The 18,499-nt window shown below is 60.2% G+C and overlaps 2 protein-coding genes across 2 annotated transcripts; one reads left to right on the top strand and one right to left on the bottom strand.

The window, feature by feature from the left end:
* Positions 1 to 115: 115 nt before the first annotated feature.
* Positions 116 to 5,970, bottom strand: SLC35G6 (solute carrier family 35 member G6). The gene is given in 5 exon segments (XM_062175112.1): positions 116 to 412; positions 1,326 to 2,327; positions 2,750 to 2,823; positions 3,613 to 3,776; positions 5,921 to 5,970. Coding segments are annotated over 5 exon segments (1,587 nt in total).
* ZBTB4 (zinc finger and BTB domain containing 4) lies at positions 3,905 to 18,074 on the top strand. The gene is made up of 4 exons (XM_062216149.1): positions 3,905 to 4,002; positions 12,069 to 12,138; positions 12,491 to 13,548; positions 14,155 to 18,074. Exons 3-4 carry the CDS (start codon positions 12,500 to 12,502, stop codon positions 16,106 to 16,108), a joined length of 3,003 nt encoding a protein of 1,000 aa, XP_062072133.1. The 5' UTR covers positions 3,905 to 4,002; positions 12,069 to 12,138; positions 12,491 to 12,499; the 3' UTR covers positions 16,109 to 18,074.
* Positions 18,075 to 18,499: the final 425 nt, after the last annotated feature.

Raw genomic sequence — 18,499 nt, 5'->3', positions numbered from 1 at the left:
AAGGGGGGATAGATATATATTTTTTTTTTTTCGTAAAGCGCGCCGCCTCGCTTCGCGGCCCGCTCTGGCATTGAGGTTGAAGGTGTGGAGGATCGAGGGTAAAATCAGGCCGCTTTTATTTCAGCTTGGCGTATGGTTTCGTCTTCAGCAAAAGACTCTCCTTGACGCCCGCCCCCCTCCGCCAGCTGAGAAATGGTGTGTTCTGCGAGTCCGTGATGGAGGCGGGGCCGGCCGGCTCCTCCCGAGCGGGTTCCGGAGGGAGGGGCGGCGCTGGGGCTGTCCTCGCTCTTGAATATGCAGTTTCTCTCTGAATATGCATGAATAGACCAAGATGGCGAGGCCGGTTGCGCCTCCGGAAGTAGCCGATGTTTGTCGAGCAGCCTCCTGGGACGAGTGGGGTATCTCCTGGCCCCTAACGGGGAAGGGAGTGCGGGGGAGAAGGGCGCCGTACCGAGCCTTAGTCCCAGATTCCCGGCCTGAGCCGCTCCAAGAGGCTTGCTCCGGAAGGAGACTGGCCACTCACTGTCCGGCAGAGATCACGAGACCGCGACAATCCGGGAAAAGCAGATTAGCCACGGGGCGGCACACGAAAGTCCTGGGGAACTTGGGGGTCGGTTGTGTTGTCTGTGGCGGGGGCCGGGGAGGGGGGGGAATCAAGGAATCTGAGCATTAGGAAGTCCTCCACCTTCTAGAACAGTTCCGCAGTAACCGGAGGGAGGGTGGGGGTGAGAACATCCCCGGAGAGACTCCGCTGAGAGCCGTGGAGGATTTCCACTCTCCCTCCAAAGCCAAGATGACACCGGCTGCACAGCCGCGTTCAGCGTGATCCTTGTTTGATGTCAGTGTCACGTCATCACCCCAAGCAGTGGGGGCACAACCACAAGGAGAGGAAATCATCTTTCTTGTCCCCCAGGGAGGAGGAAAAGCACGCTCCCCTCCCCCAGTGCAGCTGCTTCTTCCATCTGCCTGAGCGCTCAGCACCCTCCACCCTCAATGCTCCTCTCTCTCCGCTACCGTGGGAATCCTCCCCATCGCCCACAGCCCCCCTGCCTCAGCCTCGTGGGACAGGCTCCTCAGACCCTACCCCGTAGCTATACTGATTGCCGGGACCCAGCCTAGACACCCTGGCTTGCCGCTGTGGGTCTTCCAGGTGGTTGCTCTCTCCACCAAGTCCCCAGGCCGCCCTGGGCTCCGAGGGGTGTCCCCACCCCACTCCAGTTCTCCTCCCTTCACGTCACTTGCTGTCCCACGTTTGTATTCCAGTCTGTCCTATTTACCCCTGCCCCCCCAACCCCCGACTCTCCAGTTCAATCACACCCCTCTACCTGCCCTTCCCTCTCACAGCTGAGGTTCTGGGCGGTGATGATGGCAATGCTGCCCAACACGACCCCTGCCCCCATGATGTCGGAAGGTGCCACGGTCTCATAGAGCACGTAGTACTGCAACATCAGGGCCACCACCACCTCAGAGTGCAGGACCGCACACACCAGGGCAGGGTGGGCCTTGGTGACCGCGTAGCTCACGCACACGAAGGAGACCAAGGCGAGGATCCCCACTGCCCCGACACAGCTCCAGCTCAGAGGGTCACTGGGCAGCACGGGGGTCTGCAGCACAAAGAGGCCCGGCACGGAACCCAGCAGCCCCACCAAACCAAACAGGAAGGCCACTGTCGGTAGGCAGGAGGGAAAGTGCAGGGAGCGGTAGACCAGAAGCCCCAGTGACAATGCCAACCCTCCCAGGAAAGCCAGCACGTAGCCCAGGGCAGTGTAGAGGCCTGTGGTCCCCTCCTGCAGCGTCCCCAGTCCAGGTCCCACAATGATGATTAGTCCCAGGGTGCTGCCCAACAGGCCACACCAGTCATAGCCACTGAGACCCTGGCTCTCGAGGCAGAGGGCGAGGAGAGCGGAGCAGACGGTGGAAGAACCTTTGCGAACGGTGGCAGCGTTCCCAGCGGGCACCACCTGAACCGCACTGTAGGCACATCCGATACTGAGCACGTTGAGCAAGGCATGGAGGCAGGCCCGGCCCCGGACATCCGGGGGTCCCAACAGTGGGTCGCCTCGCAGTTTAAGTAGCAGGGCGATGGGGAGGTGGAAGAGACATCGACAGATGAGCAGCTCCATCGAGGGCAAGTGGGAAGCCTGGTAAGCCATCCGGGAGAAGGGGCCCACGAAGCCAGCGGGCAGGCCCCCGCCCAGCAGGGCCACAAGCAGACCCTTGGTGGCATCGGAGGGCCGGCAGCGGTGGTGCGAGTGGAGGCTGGGCGGAGTGGAGGGCGGCGATGGCTGGGTGAAGTCGGGCAGGTTGAAATAGGGGTGAGTGCCAGCCTGTTTATGGAGAAAGGAGCTGAGGCGTGAGGGCTGCCACAGCCTGAGAGACTTGGGGCAGGGGAAGGCCCCATGGAACAGCACGAGGACAGCCTCTCTTGGGAGCTAGAAGGGGCCTGAAAGATGTGAACTGTGGGCCTTGAGCATCCAAAGCAGGAAGGGGGGCGTGAGCCTCCCTGAGCACTGTTTCTCTGGGAGGAGGAAGGGGCCCAGGATGCTGTTGGTTAGAGAGAGAGCAGACAGCCTCAGACGGTGTGTCTACATGAGGTCACAGGCTCCAGGGACGTGAGGCTATACCGTTAAAAATTTCATTTGGGGGTCTTTCTAGGTCAGCTGGGAGCCTTAAGGGAGGAGGAGAAGAGGAGCAGGCAGCAGTGACAGGGAGGGATGTCGTGCTATGCCCCCCGGCCCCCCATACTCACCATCTTTCCTTAGACTTCCTCCTCGCCTCCTGGTTCCGGGCGCCTCGACCCCTCAGAGCTCCGGCCATTGTGACCTGGTTGGAGTGGGGGTGGGGTTCTTCCCTGGAACCTTCCTGGGGAGGTGGGGGACTTTTCTCTGGAGCCTTCCTGGGGGAGGGGGGCTATTCTCTCACCGTGTGTGTTCGTTTCTCTGTTTCATGTCTATGTCTGGTGACTTAAAATTTGATTTTTTTTTTCTCTTCGTGATGAGTTTCCCTGGGCTTGATGGTCATTTGTTTACTGTCTCATTTCAGCAAGGTTCTCAGGAAGGGGCTGTGAGAGCAGTCCCTCCTGCCTCCAACACCAGAGAGGCGTCCTTAGGAATATCTCTCCGGATTTTTCAGGAATGGGTTTCTTCTGTGTATGCTTCTACCGGGGGTTTTGTCCGTTCTGTCACCTGGGGTCACACCAAGGCCTCTGCATTTAGGCCCAAGTATATAGACATGGATACTCGGGCCAGGGGAGACCCAGTACCAAGCCGTGCGGGGGTCCCATAGGGCTGGGCCCTCCTTGCTCGGGCTGTTGTGGGGTCCCTGTTCATTCCTGAAAAGGGTTTATGTGTGTCCAGGGCTGTCCTGCGAGCATGTTGACCCTGCTCTAAGGCTCCCACTGGGCCCAACTGTAAGTCTGCTATGTTGTGTGTGTGCCCTGAGAGCGTGCACCCGTTGTGTGTGTTTGTGTTATGTGTGCACACACATCTGCTCTTGGGTGTTTTGGGGTGTTGTGCACCCAGTGAAGGGCGTGCAGGGGAAAGACTGGGGAGGGTGGGTGTCTTTCTAAGAAGTGGGTGGTCGCGCGCCCCTGCAGGGGTGCTGCAACCCTGCCGGCGTCCTGTTGGGTGTCCACAGCCTTGGCGGCCCTCTCAGTGCGGTTCCCTGCGCCGCCTCCGGATCGGCTCGGCCGAAAGCCGTCGGGCGCTCTGAGCCTAGTGTCGGTGTCGGCTGCGCTGCGCCGGCCTCCTCGAGGCGGCGGCGGCGCTGGGGGGGGACTGTTTCCGGGGGTGGGGGTGGGGGTAGGACCGGGGCGGGGGGAGCCGATGATGTCAGCGGCGGCGGCGGCGGCGGCGGCGGCGGGGCCGGGCCGGGGCCGGGCGCTGGGGGGGCCGGGGCCGGAGCCGGAGCCGGAGCCGGAGCTGGAGGCGGGCGAAACCGGAGCGGCCGGGGGCGGCCACGGTGATGAGCCGGGCCTGGCGGACGCGGCGCCATCGCAGTCAGGTGGGCCCCGGGGCAAACCGGGCAGGGCCAGGGAGGACCGGAGCCAACTGCCGGGCCCCCTCCCCGCTGCCCGGCGCCGCGGGGGCCCGGGCCGCGCCCGCGCCCAGACCGCTCCCCTTTGGGGTTGACCTGGGGGCTCAGGGGTCGAGGGCTGAGCCTAGCCCCGCCCCCAGGCGCGCACGGCGCCGGGGGGCGACTAAGGGGGCACCGGTATGGCGTCCGAGTGAGCTGTGGCGGGGGGCGCGATCGCCTGGGGCCGTGGAAGGGGCCGCGCTACGCCCCTTTGAAGGGTTAATTCTGCAGCCCGCTGCCCCCCTCCCCCCGTGGGGCAGGTTGGGGGTGGGGTGGGGCGGGTGTGAGCCCGGGCAGGCGCTGCAAGCTGCTGGGAGGGCGATGGCGTAGGAGCCAGGCAGAGAGGGGGAGGGGTGGGCCGCCGAGCGCCCCAGAGTTGGGGTGTGCAGGGTGCGCAAGACGAGCAGGGGCCCCGGAACAGCCGCGCCGTCGGGGCAGGGTTGTGGTTGTGAGTCTTGGAGATTGTGTGTTTCCTGCTGTGTTGTGAGGCAAGGTAAACCTTTCCTGGGCACCGTCGCCTGCGGCTTTGGCAGCCAGGGGTCCTGGCGGGGCCCTCCCTGGGCCGTGGAGATGGGAAGCCAGAAGCGGTGGCCGGTGCTGTGGGGCCCTGTGGCTTTGGGTGACAGCTGAGCATTTTAAGCAGGGCACAACGCGCTGAGTGTGGAGTTTGTTCAATGTGGGGTTCTACATATGTTTTCTCCCAGCGTGTATTTGTTTGCATGTATGTTCTTGCACCACAGGAAAGAACGCTGTCTCTAAACTGCTGTGTTCTGCATAGCTGGCGTGGAGGATGTGCTGTGGGGGGCACCAGGACGCAGGCTGTATGTGCCTGCTGGGAGGGGGCAGCTATAGACCTTTGAGTCGGAAGGTGTCAGGTGTGGGGCCCACGGCTGGGGCCCTGCCCAGGTGTGGTCTGGTCGTGGCGAGGACGGGCGGAAGGATGGGTTTGTGTTTGTGATAAGCCGAAGGCATGGGGGGGGGGGCTGCACGTCTAGAACTCAGATCCTGGGGATCAGGAAGGGGGTGAGAAACGCCAGGGTGTGTCTCGCGTGCCTGTGGGTCGTCTGGCACCGTGCGAGGGGTGCTGGGGCCCGGGTGGGGGGGGTGGGTAGTGTGCAAGCTGTGTTTATGGGATCGTGGGTAGCCAGGCTCGGGGAAGGTTGTGTGTTTGCAACATTCTCCACGGGATTCTTTTGTGACGTTGTTTGTGGGAGCCTGTCCGGGCTGTTGGGCTGGGAGGCGAGCTGGTCAGAAAACACTTGTGGGGAGGGAGGTGGCGTGACAAGGGCAATGTGGGCCTCAGAGCCTAGAGACCAGCCACCAGCTGTGCGTGCCTGCGTGCGTGCGAGGCTGCCTTCTGTGTGCTCGGGAGCCCTGTGGGGCTGCCCAGGGGGTGTGGGGCTGCCCAGGGGATATGTTACAAGGAAAGGGGGGGGGATGAATACAGGGCACAGCAACGGCAGCAGGCGGAGGCCTGGGTGCTGGCAGGGTGGCCCAGCCCGTCTCCTGCAGGGTCCGTGTGCTCGCCCCTCTGTGGCCGCCTGCAGCGTCAGGGTCACCCGGGGAGGAGGGGGGGAGGCCAGGGTGTCTGCAAGGGAAGTGAGCTTAGACAGAATGGCTCCTTGGCTGTGTTTATGTAAAGGCCGGGTGTGACTTTTGTCACTAAAATGGAAAAAAGAAACATGAAGTTTGCAGCCTCCTCCTCCACTCCGCCGCCGTCTCCCTCTCTCTCTGCCCCCTCTCGGGTATCTCTGACGCACACTGGGCCCCACTGCTGCCGCCACTGCGAAGGGCCTCCAGCGGAATTCGCTCACTAGGCAGATTCCTCAGAACAGGTTTTCCTCACCTTTTGGGGCCCCGGCCCTTCGGCGGGGGGGCCGGGGGGGGTGCCTGCATGTGTGTGCGCGCACTCTCAGTGTGCACACCAGTGTGAACCACCCTGGCCTGGAGGAGCAGTGTGCACACAGGGAGGAGTGGGAGGGGCACTATGACTGGGCCCCTGGGCCATGGGGGCGGGGAGGGGCCGGCTGCTGCCCGAGCCCTGCCCGACAGGTGCAGGAGACCAGACCCTAGACCAGAAGCTGAGTCCTGGCGGCTCCACCACTTCCTCACAGGCACTTTCCCTGAGTGAGCCTCAGTTCCTCATCCGTAAAGGGCCAGCAGTGACATGGCCTACGCATCTTCCAAGTGACGGTGTCGGGACCGTGCCTGTACCAGCCCCTGTCAGCTCTCTGCCAGCCACGAGAATCCACTGCTTTGTTAGCAGCCACAGCAGTAAGCGCTTGGTTAGCACTGCTGTCGGATACGATCCCTCACCTAGTCCTCACCACGCCACCATGGAAACGGGCGCCGTCATCAATTCCCGTCTTCAGGGGAGGTGGACCCAGGTCCTGAGCGTTAATTTGCCCTCAGTGACTTAGCCGGTAAGGGGGAAAGCTGTCTGGGTATTTGAACCCAAGCAAGGGATTTGAACCTGGGTATTTGAACACAACCCAGGTCCTGTGCTCTGAATTGCTGTGTTCTGCTGCCCTCCTGGAACAGGCGCTGGGTCTCCCTGTGCACCTGCCACACACACACTCACAGACACACACTTCTCCCCAGTTTCCGCATTTGCAGCAGTCCATGGCAGAGACCCGTATGCTAAGGCCATATCCCAGCCCGGGGCGTGGGAACCTACATACATCCCTGCCGCTGTCCGAGTGGGCGCTGGCTGTGGCGCACAAAATGTTGATGAGTCAGAGGAGGGAGAGATTGTCCTTGCCCTGTGGGTCGGGGACAGCCAAGAAGGAGATGACATTTGACTTAGATCTTAACATTTTGAAGAGATGTCGGGAAGAGATTGGGGAAAGGACGCTTCTGGCAGGGGAGCCAGCATAGGCGAAGGCATGGAGGTGTGGGGCGTGTGGAGTTGGGAGGGCACTCCGGGTGTCTGATGAGAGGTTAACGGGAGATTGGAACTAGACCAGAGAGCCTTGGAGTGCCTGGTGGAGGGATTTGAGCTGTGTTCCTGAGTCGTTAGGAACCAGTGAAGGGTTCTGAACCCGCTATATCTGCATCGGGGATGTCGACTCTCAGTTGGACGGGAGCAGGTAGCCTGGAAGCAGGGGGAGAGCTGGCTGGCCGTGGCCGTGGCCGTGGCCGTGGCCGGTGTGAGCGTTGACAAGGATCTGAACCAGCTTAGGGGCCAGCGGCCGGTTGGAGGGAAGGCTTCGAGAGCCGTTCCCAAGCTCAGCTGCAGCTTCAGCCAGACTTGGTGACTGTGGGTCTGGGAGCGAGGGAAAGGGTGGAGTCAGACATGACACACTTAGCACTTAGCACGTGAGACCTTGTGTGGTGATTTATGTAATCAGCTGGCCGCCATAGGCCCCTTCCGGGCAGGAGCCAGCAGAGGAGGATTCGGCATCTGGGGGTCAGCCGGGCCTGGATTCGAATCTTGACTCTGCTACTTAGAACCGAGTGTCCTTCGGCAAGGCACATCCCTGGCTGAGCCTCTGTTTCCTGTCAAATGGGGAAAATATAAACACCTCCCGTGGGTGGCTGTGTGGAGGAGGTCGTTCCATGAGGCGATGCTCGGTGAGCCCCTGGAAGTGTCAGGCAAGCTGTGAGTACCCCAGAAAGAGTCACATTATAATCACCACCCCCAGCCCCTGGCCGCCTCCGTCCAGCACGGAGACTGGCTTCCTTTTCCCCCCGAGGGTGGACAGACTTGGAGGCAGGTTCATGTATTTACCAGATTTTTTTAAATCTTTAAAAAAAAAAATAGATAAAACCTCTCATTATGTGCTAGGCACCGTTTTAAGCACTGAGATGATACAGAGAAGGAAGCAGACAAACATCGCTGCCTCCCCCACCCCCAGAGCGCACACGCTGGAGAGAAATGAACAATATGTTCTACCAAGTACCAAGGAGAAAAATAAAGCAGGGTAGGGGATAGGAAGTTTGGGGAGGGGGGTGCCGTCGAGGGGTGGGGTTGTCCAGAGAAGGCCTCCGGGGCAGGTGACTCAAGACTTGGTGGAGGTGGGGCAGCCAGGCGTGAGGCTCTCTGGAGGTAAGGACATTGCAGGCAGGGGGAGCAGCAAGAGCTAGAGCGTGTCTGCTGGCCATGCTCAGAGGCACCTGCGAGGTCACAGGCACTCAAGAGGAAAGGAACAGTAAGTGCAAACAAATAAAAAAAAACAAACTTCAAATCTCAGAGCCACCAAACTTGTCGTGAAGTCTGATTTCTGCCTCTTTTTATGTTTTTCACCACTTTCCCCTACTGTTTTCCGGAGCTGAGTTCCAAGGTCTAGGAACAGTTGTCCCTCGGTATCCATGGGGGGTTGGTTCCAGCACCTGCAGACACCTGAATCCAATGCCACTCAAGTGCCTTATATACAGTGGCATAGGATGTGCATAGTATAACCTACTGTCCTCCCACAGGCTTCACTTTTTGACAGGCAGAGTGGATAGTGAGAGAGAGAGAAACAGAGAGAAAGGTCTTCCTTTTTGCCGTTGGTTCACCCTCCAATGGCCGCTGCGGCCGGCGCATTGCGCTGATCCGAAGCCAGGAGCCAGGTGCTTCTCCTGGTCTCCCATGCAGGTGCAGGGCCCAAGCACTTGGGCCATCCTCCACTGCCTTCCCGGGCCATAGCAGAGAGCTGGCCTGGAAGAGGGGCAACCGGGATAGAATCCGGCGCCCCGACCAGGACTAGAACCCCGTGTGCTGGCACCGCGAGGTGGAGGATTAGCCTGTTAAGCCACAGCACCGGCCAGGCTTCACTCTTACTAATTCTGTGTAAGAGGCAGAGGGAGACAGATAGCTCCCATTCCAAATCCCAGTGTCTACAACAGCTAGAGCTGCACTGGGCTGAAAGTGGGCGCCAGAAACTCAATCCAGGCCTCCCATGTGACTGCCGCCTCCCAAGGTATATTAGTGGGGAGCCAGAGCCAGGACTTGAACCCGTGTGCTCCTGTGTAGGATGTGGGTGTCCCACGTGGGCTCATATTCACTAGACCAAATGCCCACCCTCCATATATTTTAAATCATCTCTAGGTTCCTTATAATACTTAATACAATGTAATGTTGCTGTAAATACTAGATATTGTTTAGGAAATGACAAGGAAAAAAATATGCATGTTCAGTACAAATGCAACTTTTTCCCCCTGAATGTTTGAATCCGAAGAGGCAGAACCCACAGGATACAGGGGGCTACTGTACTGCCACTTACTGGCTCTTTTAGTCTTTTTTAAAAAATATTTTATTTATTTATTTGAAAGGCAGAGTTAGAGAGAGGCATAGGCAGAGAGAGAGAGAGAGAGGTCTTCCATCTGCTGGTTCACTCCCCAGATGGCTGCAATGGCCGGAGCTGGGCTGATCCGAAGCCAGGAGCTTCTCCCAGGTTTCCCATGCAGGTGCAGGGGCCCAAGGACCTGGGCCATCTTCCACTGCTTTCCCAGGCCATAGCAGAGAACTGGATCAGAAGAGGGGCAGCCAAAACTCGAACCGGTGCCCATATGGGATGCCGGCACTACAGACGGTGGCTTTACCTGCTACGCCACAGCGCCGGCCCCTCTTTTAGTCTTTATGACAACTCCAGGAAGTGGGAACTGCTACTGACATTCCCACCTTAGAGACAAGGAAACTGAGATGCAGAGAGGTTAAGTAACCTGCGCAGGGTCCCATCGCTGGTGTGTTCTCCGCTATCCATAAGCCCTCGCTGGGCAGTAGCCAGTGAACTTGGGAGGCTGGGTCCAAATCCCAGCTTGGATAGCAGTGGGACCAGGGTACTTGCTGTCAACCCGAAAGTGAGGAGTTTGGAGCATTTTATTTCTCTAAGCCTGTTTCCTCACTGTGGCCTTTCTGAGTGTTGAAATGAGATTATGCAGGTAAGATGCTTGGCATGCACTTTGCCCATAATAAATATTTCATACATGGCAGCTCCAAAGACTGTGATGATGAGGAGGATGCTGGTGGTGATTCTGGGTGGCCTCTGAAGGGCCACACTGACTTTGGGTCTCTGTGCGGTTCTAAGATGCCCTGGCAGGCCTTGTCTAAGCATCATGGCAGTCAGCACACAGCTGCTGTATAGGTACCAGGCCGGCCACGTGTGGTCGTGCCAGCGCACAGGCCTGGCCAAGGCGGATGGGGACTGGAATTGAACCTGGACGTTGCTCACCTGCACGGGGCTGCTACCTCCGGAGGAACGGCTTTCTAATTTTCACGAAGGCACAGGTGGGCTGGTGGTGCCCTAGCACGGACTCTAAACATATCCTTCCTCTCGGTGCGGTGACGTCACCAGGAACACAGGCTTCCTGGGATCAGATCCCAGCCGTGCTGCTAACTGGTCGTAGCTCCTTGGGCGAGCTTCCTAGCGGCTCTGACCATCACTCTGTCATTTTAAAGTGAGGCAGCAAGGCCAGCCTAAATGCCAGTTGGGATGCCTGCATTTCACATCAGAAGACCTGTGTTCAGTTCCTGGGTCCGGCGCAATTCCAGGACCCTAGGAGGCAGTGGTGATGGCTCAGGTAGTTGGGTTCCTGCTGCCCACACGGGTTGTGGACATTCAGGGAGTGAGAAGGTGGACAGGAGCTCTCTCTTTCTGTTTCTCTGTCTCTGGAATTTGGAAAAAAAAACAACAACAACAACAACAGTTAAAGGGGAGACCACTGCTACCTCCCAGAGCAGTGATGAGGAGCAGGTGAGATAATGCAAATGAAGTGCTGACTTCTGGGGTCCCGGTGAGCTGATGGCCATCATGGAGGAGAGTGGGAGCCCGCGACTGAGGCGAGGCCCCTTCTCCAGGGTTCCCGAGAGCTCCGCAACCCAGCGTCTAACGGGGCTGACCCGTAATTAGTATCTTGTCTGTGCCTGGCAGTCGTGTTGTTAAAACGCCAAACATCAGCCTCGTTTATCCTCTTCTTTCTTCATGTCCAGGAGAGGCATCGGGCAGTCTTTTGGGGAACTTGAAAAGAGGGTCTGTGTCGGGCGGGGGAAGGCCTGTCAGTCCAGGTGGCAGGAGTAATAAAGGGAGAGAACATCGTTCCAGGGCTGGGAGTTGTATGAGGGACTCCTGGTGTGGAACACACACCTCTGCTGACCCAGGGCCCTGGGAAGAGGAGAGAGCTCCCCAGCTTTGCAGAAGGCAGATGGGAGGGCCCGACAGCTCTGCAGACAGGCCCACCTGTCACTGTCACTACCAGCTGTGTGTGCCCTTGGATAAGTCGCTGAGTGACTCTGGAACCCAGATCTTCAACTCTAGCATGGGAACCCTCGGCCCTGCTGGTGCCCATGGAGGAAAGTGCTTTCTGAGCTGGGTTCTGTGCCGCTCCTTCTGGGTGGGCCTCCCAGCACGAGGTGAGGCAGGGGCTGCGTGTCTTCCCTCCGCCACCAGGAACAAGTCAGGAGTGGAACCAAGCCTCTCACTCCCAGTTGGCTGGCCTTTCCAGGGCTCTGGAAACTGGAGCGAGTAGGGGCACGTGTGTGAGCCCTGGTCTGCAGGGGTCTTTAGTGGTCACCTGGCCCTTGGGCCAGAAACCTCTTTTAAGGTTTATGGGGCTGGGAGTAACAGGAGGAGGTCCTTTCCTAATCTGAGTATCCAGCAGCTTGGTCCAAGAAAAAAAAAGCTCAGGGAAATCTATTTTGATATCTAAATAATCTCATTGTGCTAAAAGACAACATGCAAATCTTTGATTGCCTCTGAGCCCTGAAATGGGGCCACAGGGACTTGAGAGGGATGTGACAGGCCTCCCGGAGCCTGGGATAGGACTCTGCTGCCGCCTTGTTTGGGGGTGTCCTGGGAATATGCAAATGATCATGTTGCTGTACTTCTTGGGGCCTGCAGAGCGAGGCCCTGTGATAGTCCACGTGACCTCCCAGGTCGGAGTGGACGCGGCTGAACGCACAGCCCGACAGAGGCTCTCAGGAGAGGGGCCGGGCGTCCTCTCTGAGCCCCCCCCCGGGGTCCCTTCCCGCCTCCTCCTCTCGGCCCCCTGACGAGGTTTCCCTGTCTCCACAGGGGGAAGAGGCCCGGCACAGGGGACCTGCTGAGCCACGGCTGCTCCGCTCCATGCTGGCTGCGCTGTCAGGTGAGAGGGCGCTGACAAGATGTCAGAGCTCAGGCTGCGGGCCAGCGAGGGCCGCCGCGGCCGGCGGGGGAGCTCAGGGGAGTGGGCAGCAGCCCTCGCGGGGGCCTCCGCCCCCTGCCAATGAGAGGGACTTCCCCTTTGCCCCTTCTCCAGTCCGAGACCTGGGAGGCCGCGATTCCTTGCCCTTCACTGTGACCTGAAGTAACCCTGGCCAGACTTGGGTGGCTAAGGGTTAACCCCTGACCTCTGCGAGCTAAAATTACTCGGTCTCTCCCGGTAGTTGTTTCTGACCAGCAGTCTCCCCGCTGCCCAGCCTCTGAGACTCTCCCTGGCCTCTTCTCCCACTGTCTAGGCTGGCGCCATGCCCCCCCCTGCAGAGGTGACGGACCCGTCCCATGCCCCCGCCGTCCTGCGCCAGCTCAATGAGCAGCGGCTCCGTGGCCTTTTCTGTGACGTCACCCTCATAGCCGGAGACACCAAGTTCCCTGCTCACCGCAGCGTCCTGGCTGCTTCTAGTCCCTTCTTCAGAGAGGCCCTGCTCGCTTCGGCGCCACTGCCCCTCCCACCACTTACTGGGGGCTCAGCTCCCAACCCTGCTACCACCACAGCTGCCTCCTCCTCCTCCTCCTCCTCCTCCTCCTCCACCTCCTCCTCCTCTCCCCCTCCAGCCTCTCCCCCTGCTTCCCCCCCACCCCGGGTCCTGGAGCTGCCAGGGGTCCCAGCAGCGGCCTTCTCTGATGTCCTCAACTTCATCTACAGTGCCCGGCTGGCGCTCCCTGCTGGTGGCGGGGACGGGGCCGCCGTGGCCGAGATCGGAGCTCTGGGGCGGCGTCTGGGCATCTCCCGCTTGCAGGGCCTGGGGGAGGGAGGCGATGCCTGGGTACCTCCTGCCCCAGCCCCTGTGGCCCCCTCGCAGCCTGAAGAGGGCGGCTTCGGGCCTAGACCAGCTGGAGAGTGGGAGGGTGACGGGGCCGAGGCCCAGGCCCCTGACTCCCAGCCCTCTCTGTCCCGGAGGTCCCTGCCCTGCCCCCGATGTGGAAAAAGCTTCATCCATCCCAAGCGGCTGCAGACCCACGAGGCCCAATGCCGCCGGGGGGCCAGCACGCGGGGGGCTGCAGGGCTGGGCCCCGGGAGTTCTGGCCCCGGTGGTCCCGCAGGAGTGGACGCCTCAGCGCTGCCCCCGCCGGTGGGCTTCCGAGGTGGCCCTGAGCACGTGGTGAAGGTGGTGGGTGGCCATGTGCTGTACGTGTGCGCGGCCTGCGAGCGTTCCTACGTGACCCTGTCCAGCCTGAAGCGACACAGCAACGTCCACTCGTGGCGGAGGAAGTACCCCTGCCGCTACTGCGAGAAGGTGTTCGCCCTGGCTGAGTACCGCACCAAGCACGAGGTGTGGCACACCGGGGAGCGCAGGTGAGTGGCCGGGGCCCAAGGGTCAGCACTCAGAGACCCCCGGGATGGGGGAGGGGGTGGGCACAGCGTGGGGCCTGCAACTCACCCTGAGCCTAGGCAGCTCACGTGCCGTCTCCTGCTCACCGCCACTCACCCTCTGCCTCCCTCCAGCCCCAGTTCCTTCAGCAGCTGTCTGTCAGCATGCGGGCCTGGCCCGGGCCTGGCCTGGTGCTGTGAGGAAGGCTGAGAAGGACAGAGAAAGTTGCCCTCCCGGGAGAGGACGCTGGGCGCACAGGCGTGACCACCAGTCCCCATAGCGTTCAGAACAGCGCCTGCCGTGTCCGCAGTGTGCCCTGTGCCCAAGGCGCTTCCTCGTGCTGTCACCCGTGCTTCCAGAGAGGGTTCGTGAGTTAGGCAGGATGCAAGTATTTCCTGGTCACAGAGGGGACAGCTGGGGCGCAGAGCCTCACAGCCTGTGGGGGCCACTGAGCTAGGACTGGTGCCCCTCCTCGAGGCTGGGGGGTGTTGCAGACTGGAGTGGAGGGCACAGGAAGCTGAGGCCCTGGCTTCCGGGCTCCTGACTTAAGTGGCTCTGTTCCTGCCCTGTTCCCTGCTGTCCTGGCCCAGGTACCAGTGCATCTTCTGCTGGGAGACTTTTGTCACTTATTATAACCTGAAGACCCACCAGCGAGCCTTCCATGGCATTAGCCCGGGCCTCCTGGCCAGTGAGAAGACACCCAATGGAGGCTACAAGCCCAAGCTCAATACCCTCAAGCTGTACCGCCTGCTCCCCATGCGGGCAGCCAAGCGGCCCTACAAGACCTACAGCCAGGGGGCCCCTGAGGCCCAGCTCTCTCCAAGCCTCCGTACTCCGGCCCCCGTGGCAATGCCAGCCAGCTCCCCTCCCAGACCCCCACCTGCCCCCGAGCCTGGCCCCCCGCCCTCTGTCATCACGTTCGCTCACCCGGCCCCCTCTGTCATTGTCCATGGGAGCAGTAGCAGTGGTGGGGCAGGAGGTGGGCCAGCAAGCACTGGAGGGTCCCAGGCCGCCTCCGTCATCACTTACACTGCTCCCCCAAGACCCCCCAAGAAGCGGGAGTACCCACCCCCACCTCCTGAGCCTGCAGCCACACCCACGGGCCCTGCCACTGCTGTTTGCCCAGCCACCCCGGCAGGGCCAGCCTCGGCCTCTGCGGAGGAGGCCAAGGGCCGGAATCCCCGGGCGGGGAGGACCCTGACATACACAGCCAAGCCCGTGGGCGGGGTTGGTGGGGGCGGGGGTCCCCCCACAGGCCCTGGCCGGGTCCCCTCTCAGCTACAGGCTCCGCCTCCACTGTGTCAGATCACTGTGCGAATTGGGGAGGAGGCCATTGTCAAGCGCCGCATCTCAGAAACTGACCTGCGTCCTGGGGAGCTGAGCGGAGAGGAGGTGGAGGAGAGTGAGGAGGAGGAGGACGAGGAGGAGGACGAGGAGGACGAGGAGGACGAGGAGGAATCGAAGGCTGGTGGGGAGGACCAGCTCTGGAGGCCCTACTACTCCTATAAGCCTAAGCGCAAGGCCGGAGCCGCTGGCGGCAGCGGCGGCGGGGTGCCCCGGAGCCGCCGGCTCCCGCGCTGGAGGCAGAAGCTGGAACGGAGGAGCTGGGAGGAGACCCCAGCGGCGGCGGCGGCGGCGGCGGAGGGCCCGGCAGGGCGGGCCCGCGGCGAGCGGAGGCACCGCTGCGGGGACTGCGCCCAGACCTTCGCCACCTTGAGGAAGCTGCGCAAGCACCAGGAGGCCCACAGCGGGGGCTCGCACGGCTCCCGGGCCGGCCGGAGGCCCTCCACCCGCTTCGCCTGCCCGCAGTGCGCCAAGGTGTGCAAGACGGCAGCCGCCCTGAGCCGCCACGGGCAGAGGCACGCGGCCGAGCGGCCTGGGGGCGCGCCCACCCCCGTCATCGCCTATTCCAAGGGCAGCGCTGGCCCCAGGCCCGGCGAGGTCAAGGAGGAGGCCCCGCAGGAGATGCAAGTCTCCTCCTCCAGCGGCGAGGCGGGCGGCGGGAGCGCGGCTGCGGAGGAAGCTTCCGAAACCGCTTCGCTCCAGGACCCGGTCATCTCGGGGGGTGAGGAGCCCCCGGTGGCGGCAGGGGCGGGCAGCTACGCGTACCAGCCCGTGCAGGAATTTCCACTGGCTCTGATTGGGAGCGGCCGGGAGCCCGGCGGTGGCCGGGTGAAACCTGGGAGTGAGGGGCCAGTGGGAGCCCCAGAGGGGGACCGGATGGAAGGGATGGGGGCTGCCAAAGTCACCTTCTACCCTGAGCCCTATCCACTGGTCTATGGCCCCCAGCTCCTTGCCGCCTACCCGTACAACTTCAGCAACCTGGCTGCTCTCCCAGTCGCTCTCAACATGGTCCTACCTGATGAGAAGGGTGGAGGGGCCCTTCCCTTCCTACCGGGGGTCTTTGGCTACGCAGTGAATCCTCAAGCAGCACCCCCTACTCCCCCGACTCCACCTCCCCTAACTCTTCCCCCACCAATCCCCCCTAAGGGAGAAGGAGAAAGGGCAGGGGTTGAGAGAACCCAGAAGGGAGATGTGGGGTGAGCTCTGGGGCCAGACCCCCCTTTCACCAGATGCCACCCTCCCTGCACCCCCCACCACTACAGCTTCCTGGCCTCCCTGGCCCTTGGGAGCCCCTCCACACTCTTGTGCAGGGACTCGGGGGGCCCCTGGAGCTCAGGGGCCAGGCTGCTTTGTGTGAGATTGTAGTTTTCCCATCTCCTAGGAAGGGATCTTTGGTGGTTCCCCCTCTCGATCTTCCTCCAGGGAATGGCCCCCAAGAGGGGCAAGGGCCAGCTCCCATCCTTCTCAGCCCTCGGGGCACTGAGCAATATACTTATCTGAATCTCTACTCACAGCCCCCACCAGCTCTGAATGTCTAACCTGCTCCCCTGATTCGCAAACTTAGGGGGAAACCATGGCTCTCACCTAAGGAGTGCCCCTAGTTCTCCGAAGCCTTCTCTAAGCCCCGCCCCAGATGCTTCCTAGCACATTCCATTCTTTGTGGCCCAGAGCCTGGACCAGACCATTGTGATGCCCGACCCCCTCCCGTGGGAGCAGGGGTTTCCTCCCGTTGCTTGGAGAGGTCACGCCTTCCTTGGCTTCCATGCCTTCGGAGCTTCCATACTCCTCCCCACCCTCCTAGACTTCGGGGACAGCCTCTCCCAGTCCAGGTCAGGGCGGTGTTGAGGGAAGGGCTACCTTTCTGTTCCTGTCACCTGGGGCAGGGAAAGCACGGCCCTATCTTGACCTCCAAATCCAGTGAACCCCAGATACTTCCAAGGCAAAGGAGGTGAATAGATCACACCTCTTCCTGCCTCTACGTAGAGCCTCTTCTGGGCTAAACCAGATTTGGGGGCCAGAAGGGAAGAAATCCACATGGGTTGGAGAAGGGAAGCTACTTCCTCCCTGTTTTTTTTTCCCGCTGGTTTCTCCCAGACTAGACCAAATAGCCAGAAAAATGATGGGGGGCTGGATGGGTGGGTTACGCCCAAGATTTGCACATGACCTTCCATCCTCACCGTTACCCCGTCTTTCCCAGTGTCGCTGCCCTCACCGATCACTCCAGATGGTTTTGGGGGAACCATCCTATCCTCCCGGTGGGCTTTGGGGTATTCCCACCGGTTTTTCCCTCCAAAATAGCACCTTACACCCCATCTTTGACTCAGTTCCCCACACCCAAAGATCCCAGCTTAGGGATGGGGTGCAGGGACCTGCAGTAGTCCCTGACCCCTAATTTGCACTAGTTAACCCTGGTCAGGGTCCCTGTACTTCCTTCCAGTGGGGGAGATGAGGAAACCCTTGCTCCTGATTCTCTGAAAACTGGGCCTCCCGCTCTGTGATGGGATGGACATTTCCCATCCTACCCACCACCTCCTACCCTGCAAAACAAAAGACAAAAAAATAAATAAAAAACAGCTCACAAAGGGGAGAGCCAGTTTAGGGGAGCAAATTTAACACACGGGGATTAGAGGAGTGCAGTTTCAAAAGGGGAAAAGTTGCTGCCACCAAAGTGGCCGCCTTTGACCCAGCTACTGTTTTTGTTGTTGTTGTTTTTTTGTTTTGTTTTGTTTTTGTTTTTTTGGGGTGGGAAGGGGGGCCAAGATGGCTGCCCTCTCAGCAGATGCTCAGAGGGCAAGATGGTGGCTTTTGGAGGGCAGTGGTCCTGGGGGAGGGCCAGGAGCGTCCTCCCGCCCTCCCAGCGTAGAGGAAGGGGGAGATTTGCGAGAGGCTCCCTGAATGTTGACCACGGAGGAGTCACTCCTTCAGTCCTCCTCTGTCTCTTTGCACTTTCTTGGTGTTGGCCACAACCTGAGTGAAGAATTTCCTACTGAATGTACCAAGTTCCAATTTTTAAGGGAGGGGGCGGGGAGTTTCAAACAGGGAAAAAGAACGCAAAAAAAGAAAAAAAAAAAAAAGAAAAAAAATCACTAAAAATTCCCACAAGTCTTGTTTCTGGCACTTTAGAAAAACTGCGGAAAAAGTACATAATAAAGAATACATATATATATCTACACACAAATTATATATATCTATATATACAGCGGAACCACAAGAGAGACGGAGGAGGGCCTGGAGGCGGGGGCAGAGGCCATGAGCGCCCCCATCCCCCGTGTCCTCACCCTGCCTCACTCCTCTGGGGCACAGGGCCAGGGAGGGGGCTGAGGATGGATCGGGAATTTGAATTTCAGAACAGGTCAAAACTCAACACCATGCACATTTTGGGAGACTCGAGATCGTAGATATTTCTTTTTCATTTCTGTTTTTGAAAATACGACTAAGGAGACTAGCTTCCGGAATTCGGTGGGTCTGGGCAGCAAACGAGAACCGTGGCGAAGTGGAAAATACGATATATGTTATCTGAGCTGGGGAATTTGACTACTGTGAGTTTCAGATGTTGGAAATCGGGGAATCTTACAATTTTGTCTTTTGAAA

Source organism: Lepus europaeus, chromosome 18 (assembly GCF_033115175.1).
Source record: "Lepus europaeus isolate LE1 chromosome 18, mLepTim1.pri, whole genome shotgun sequence".
In the NCBI taxonomy this organism is placed as follows: Eukaryota; Metazoa; Chordata; class Mammalia; order Lagomorpha; family Leporidae; genus Lepus; species Lepus europaeus.
Note: the sequence above shows the minus strand (reverse complement) of the source record. Positions and strands in the feature narration are given on the sequence as shown.

What these genes read in the sequence shown, in the direction of transcription:
- ZBTB4 (XM_062216149.1), top strand. Translation starts at nt 12,500, where the DNA reads ATGCCCCCCCCTGCAGAGGTGACGGACCCGTCCCATGCCCCCGCCGTC. An exon ending in TGGCACACCGGGGAGCGCAG is followed by an intron (nt 13,549 to 14,154) that starts GTGAGTGGCCGG and finishes GTCCTGGCCCAG; the next exon opens with GTACCAGTGCATCTTCTGCT.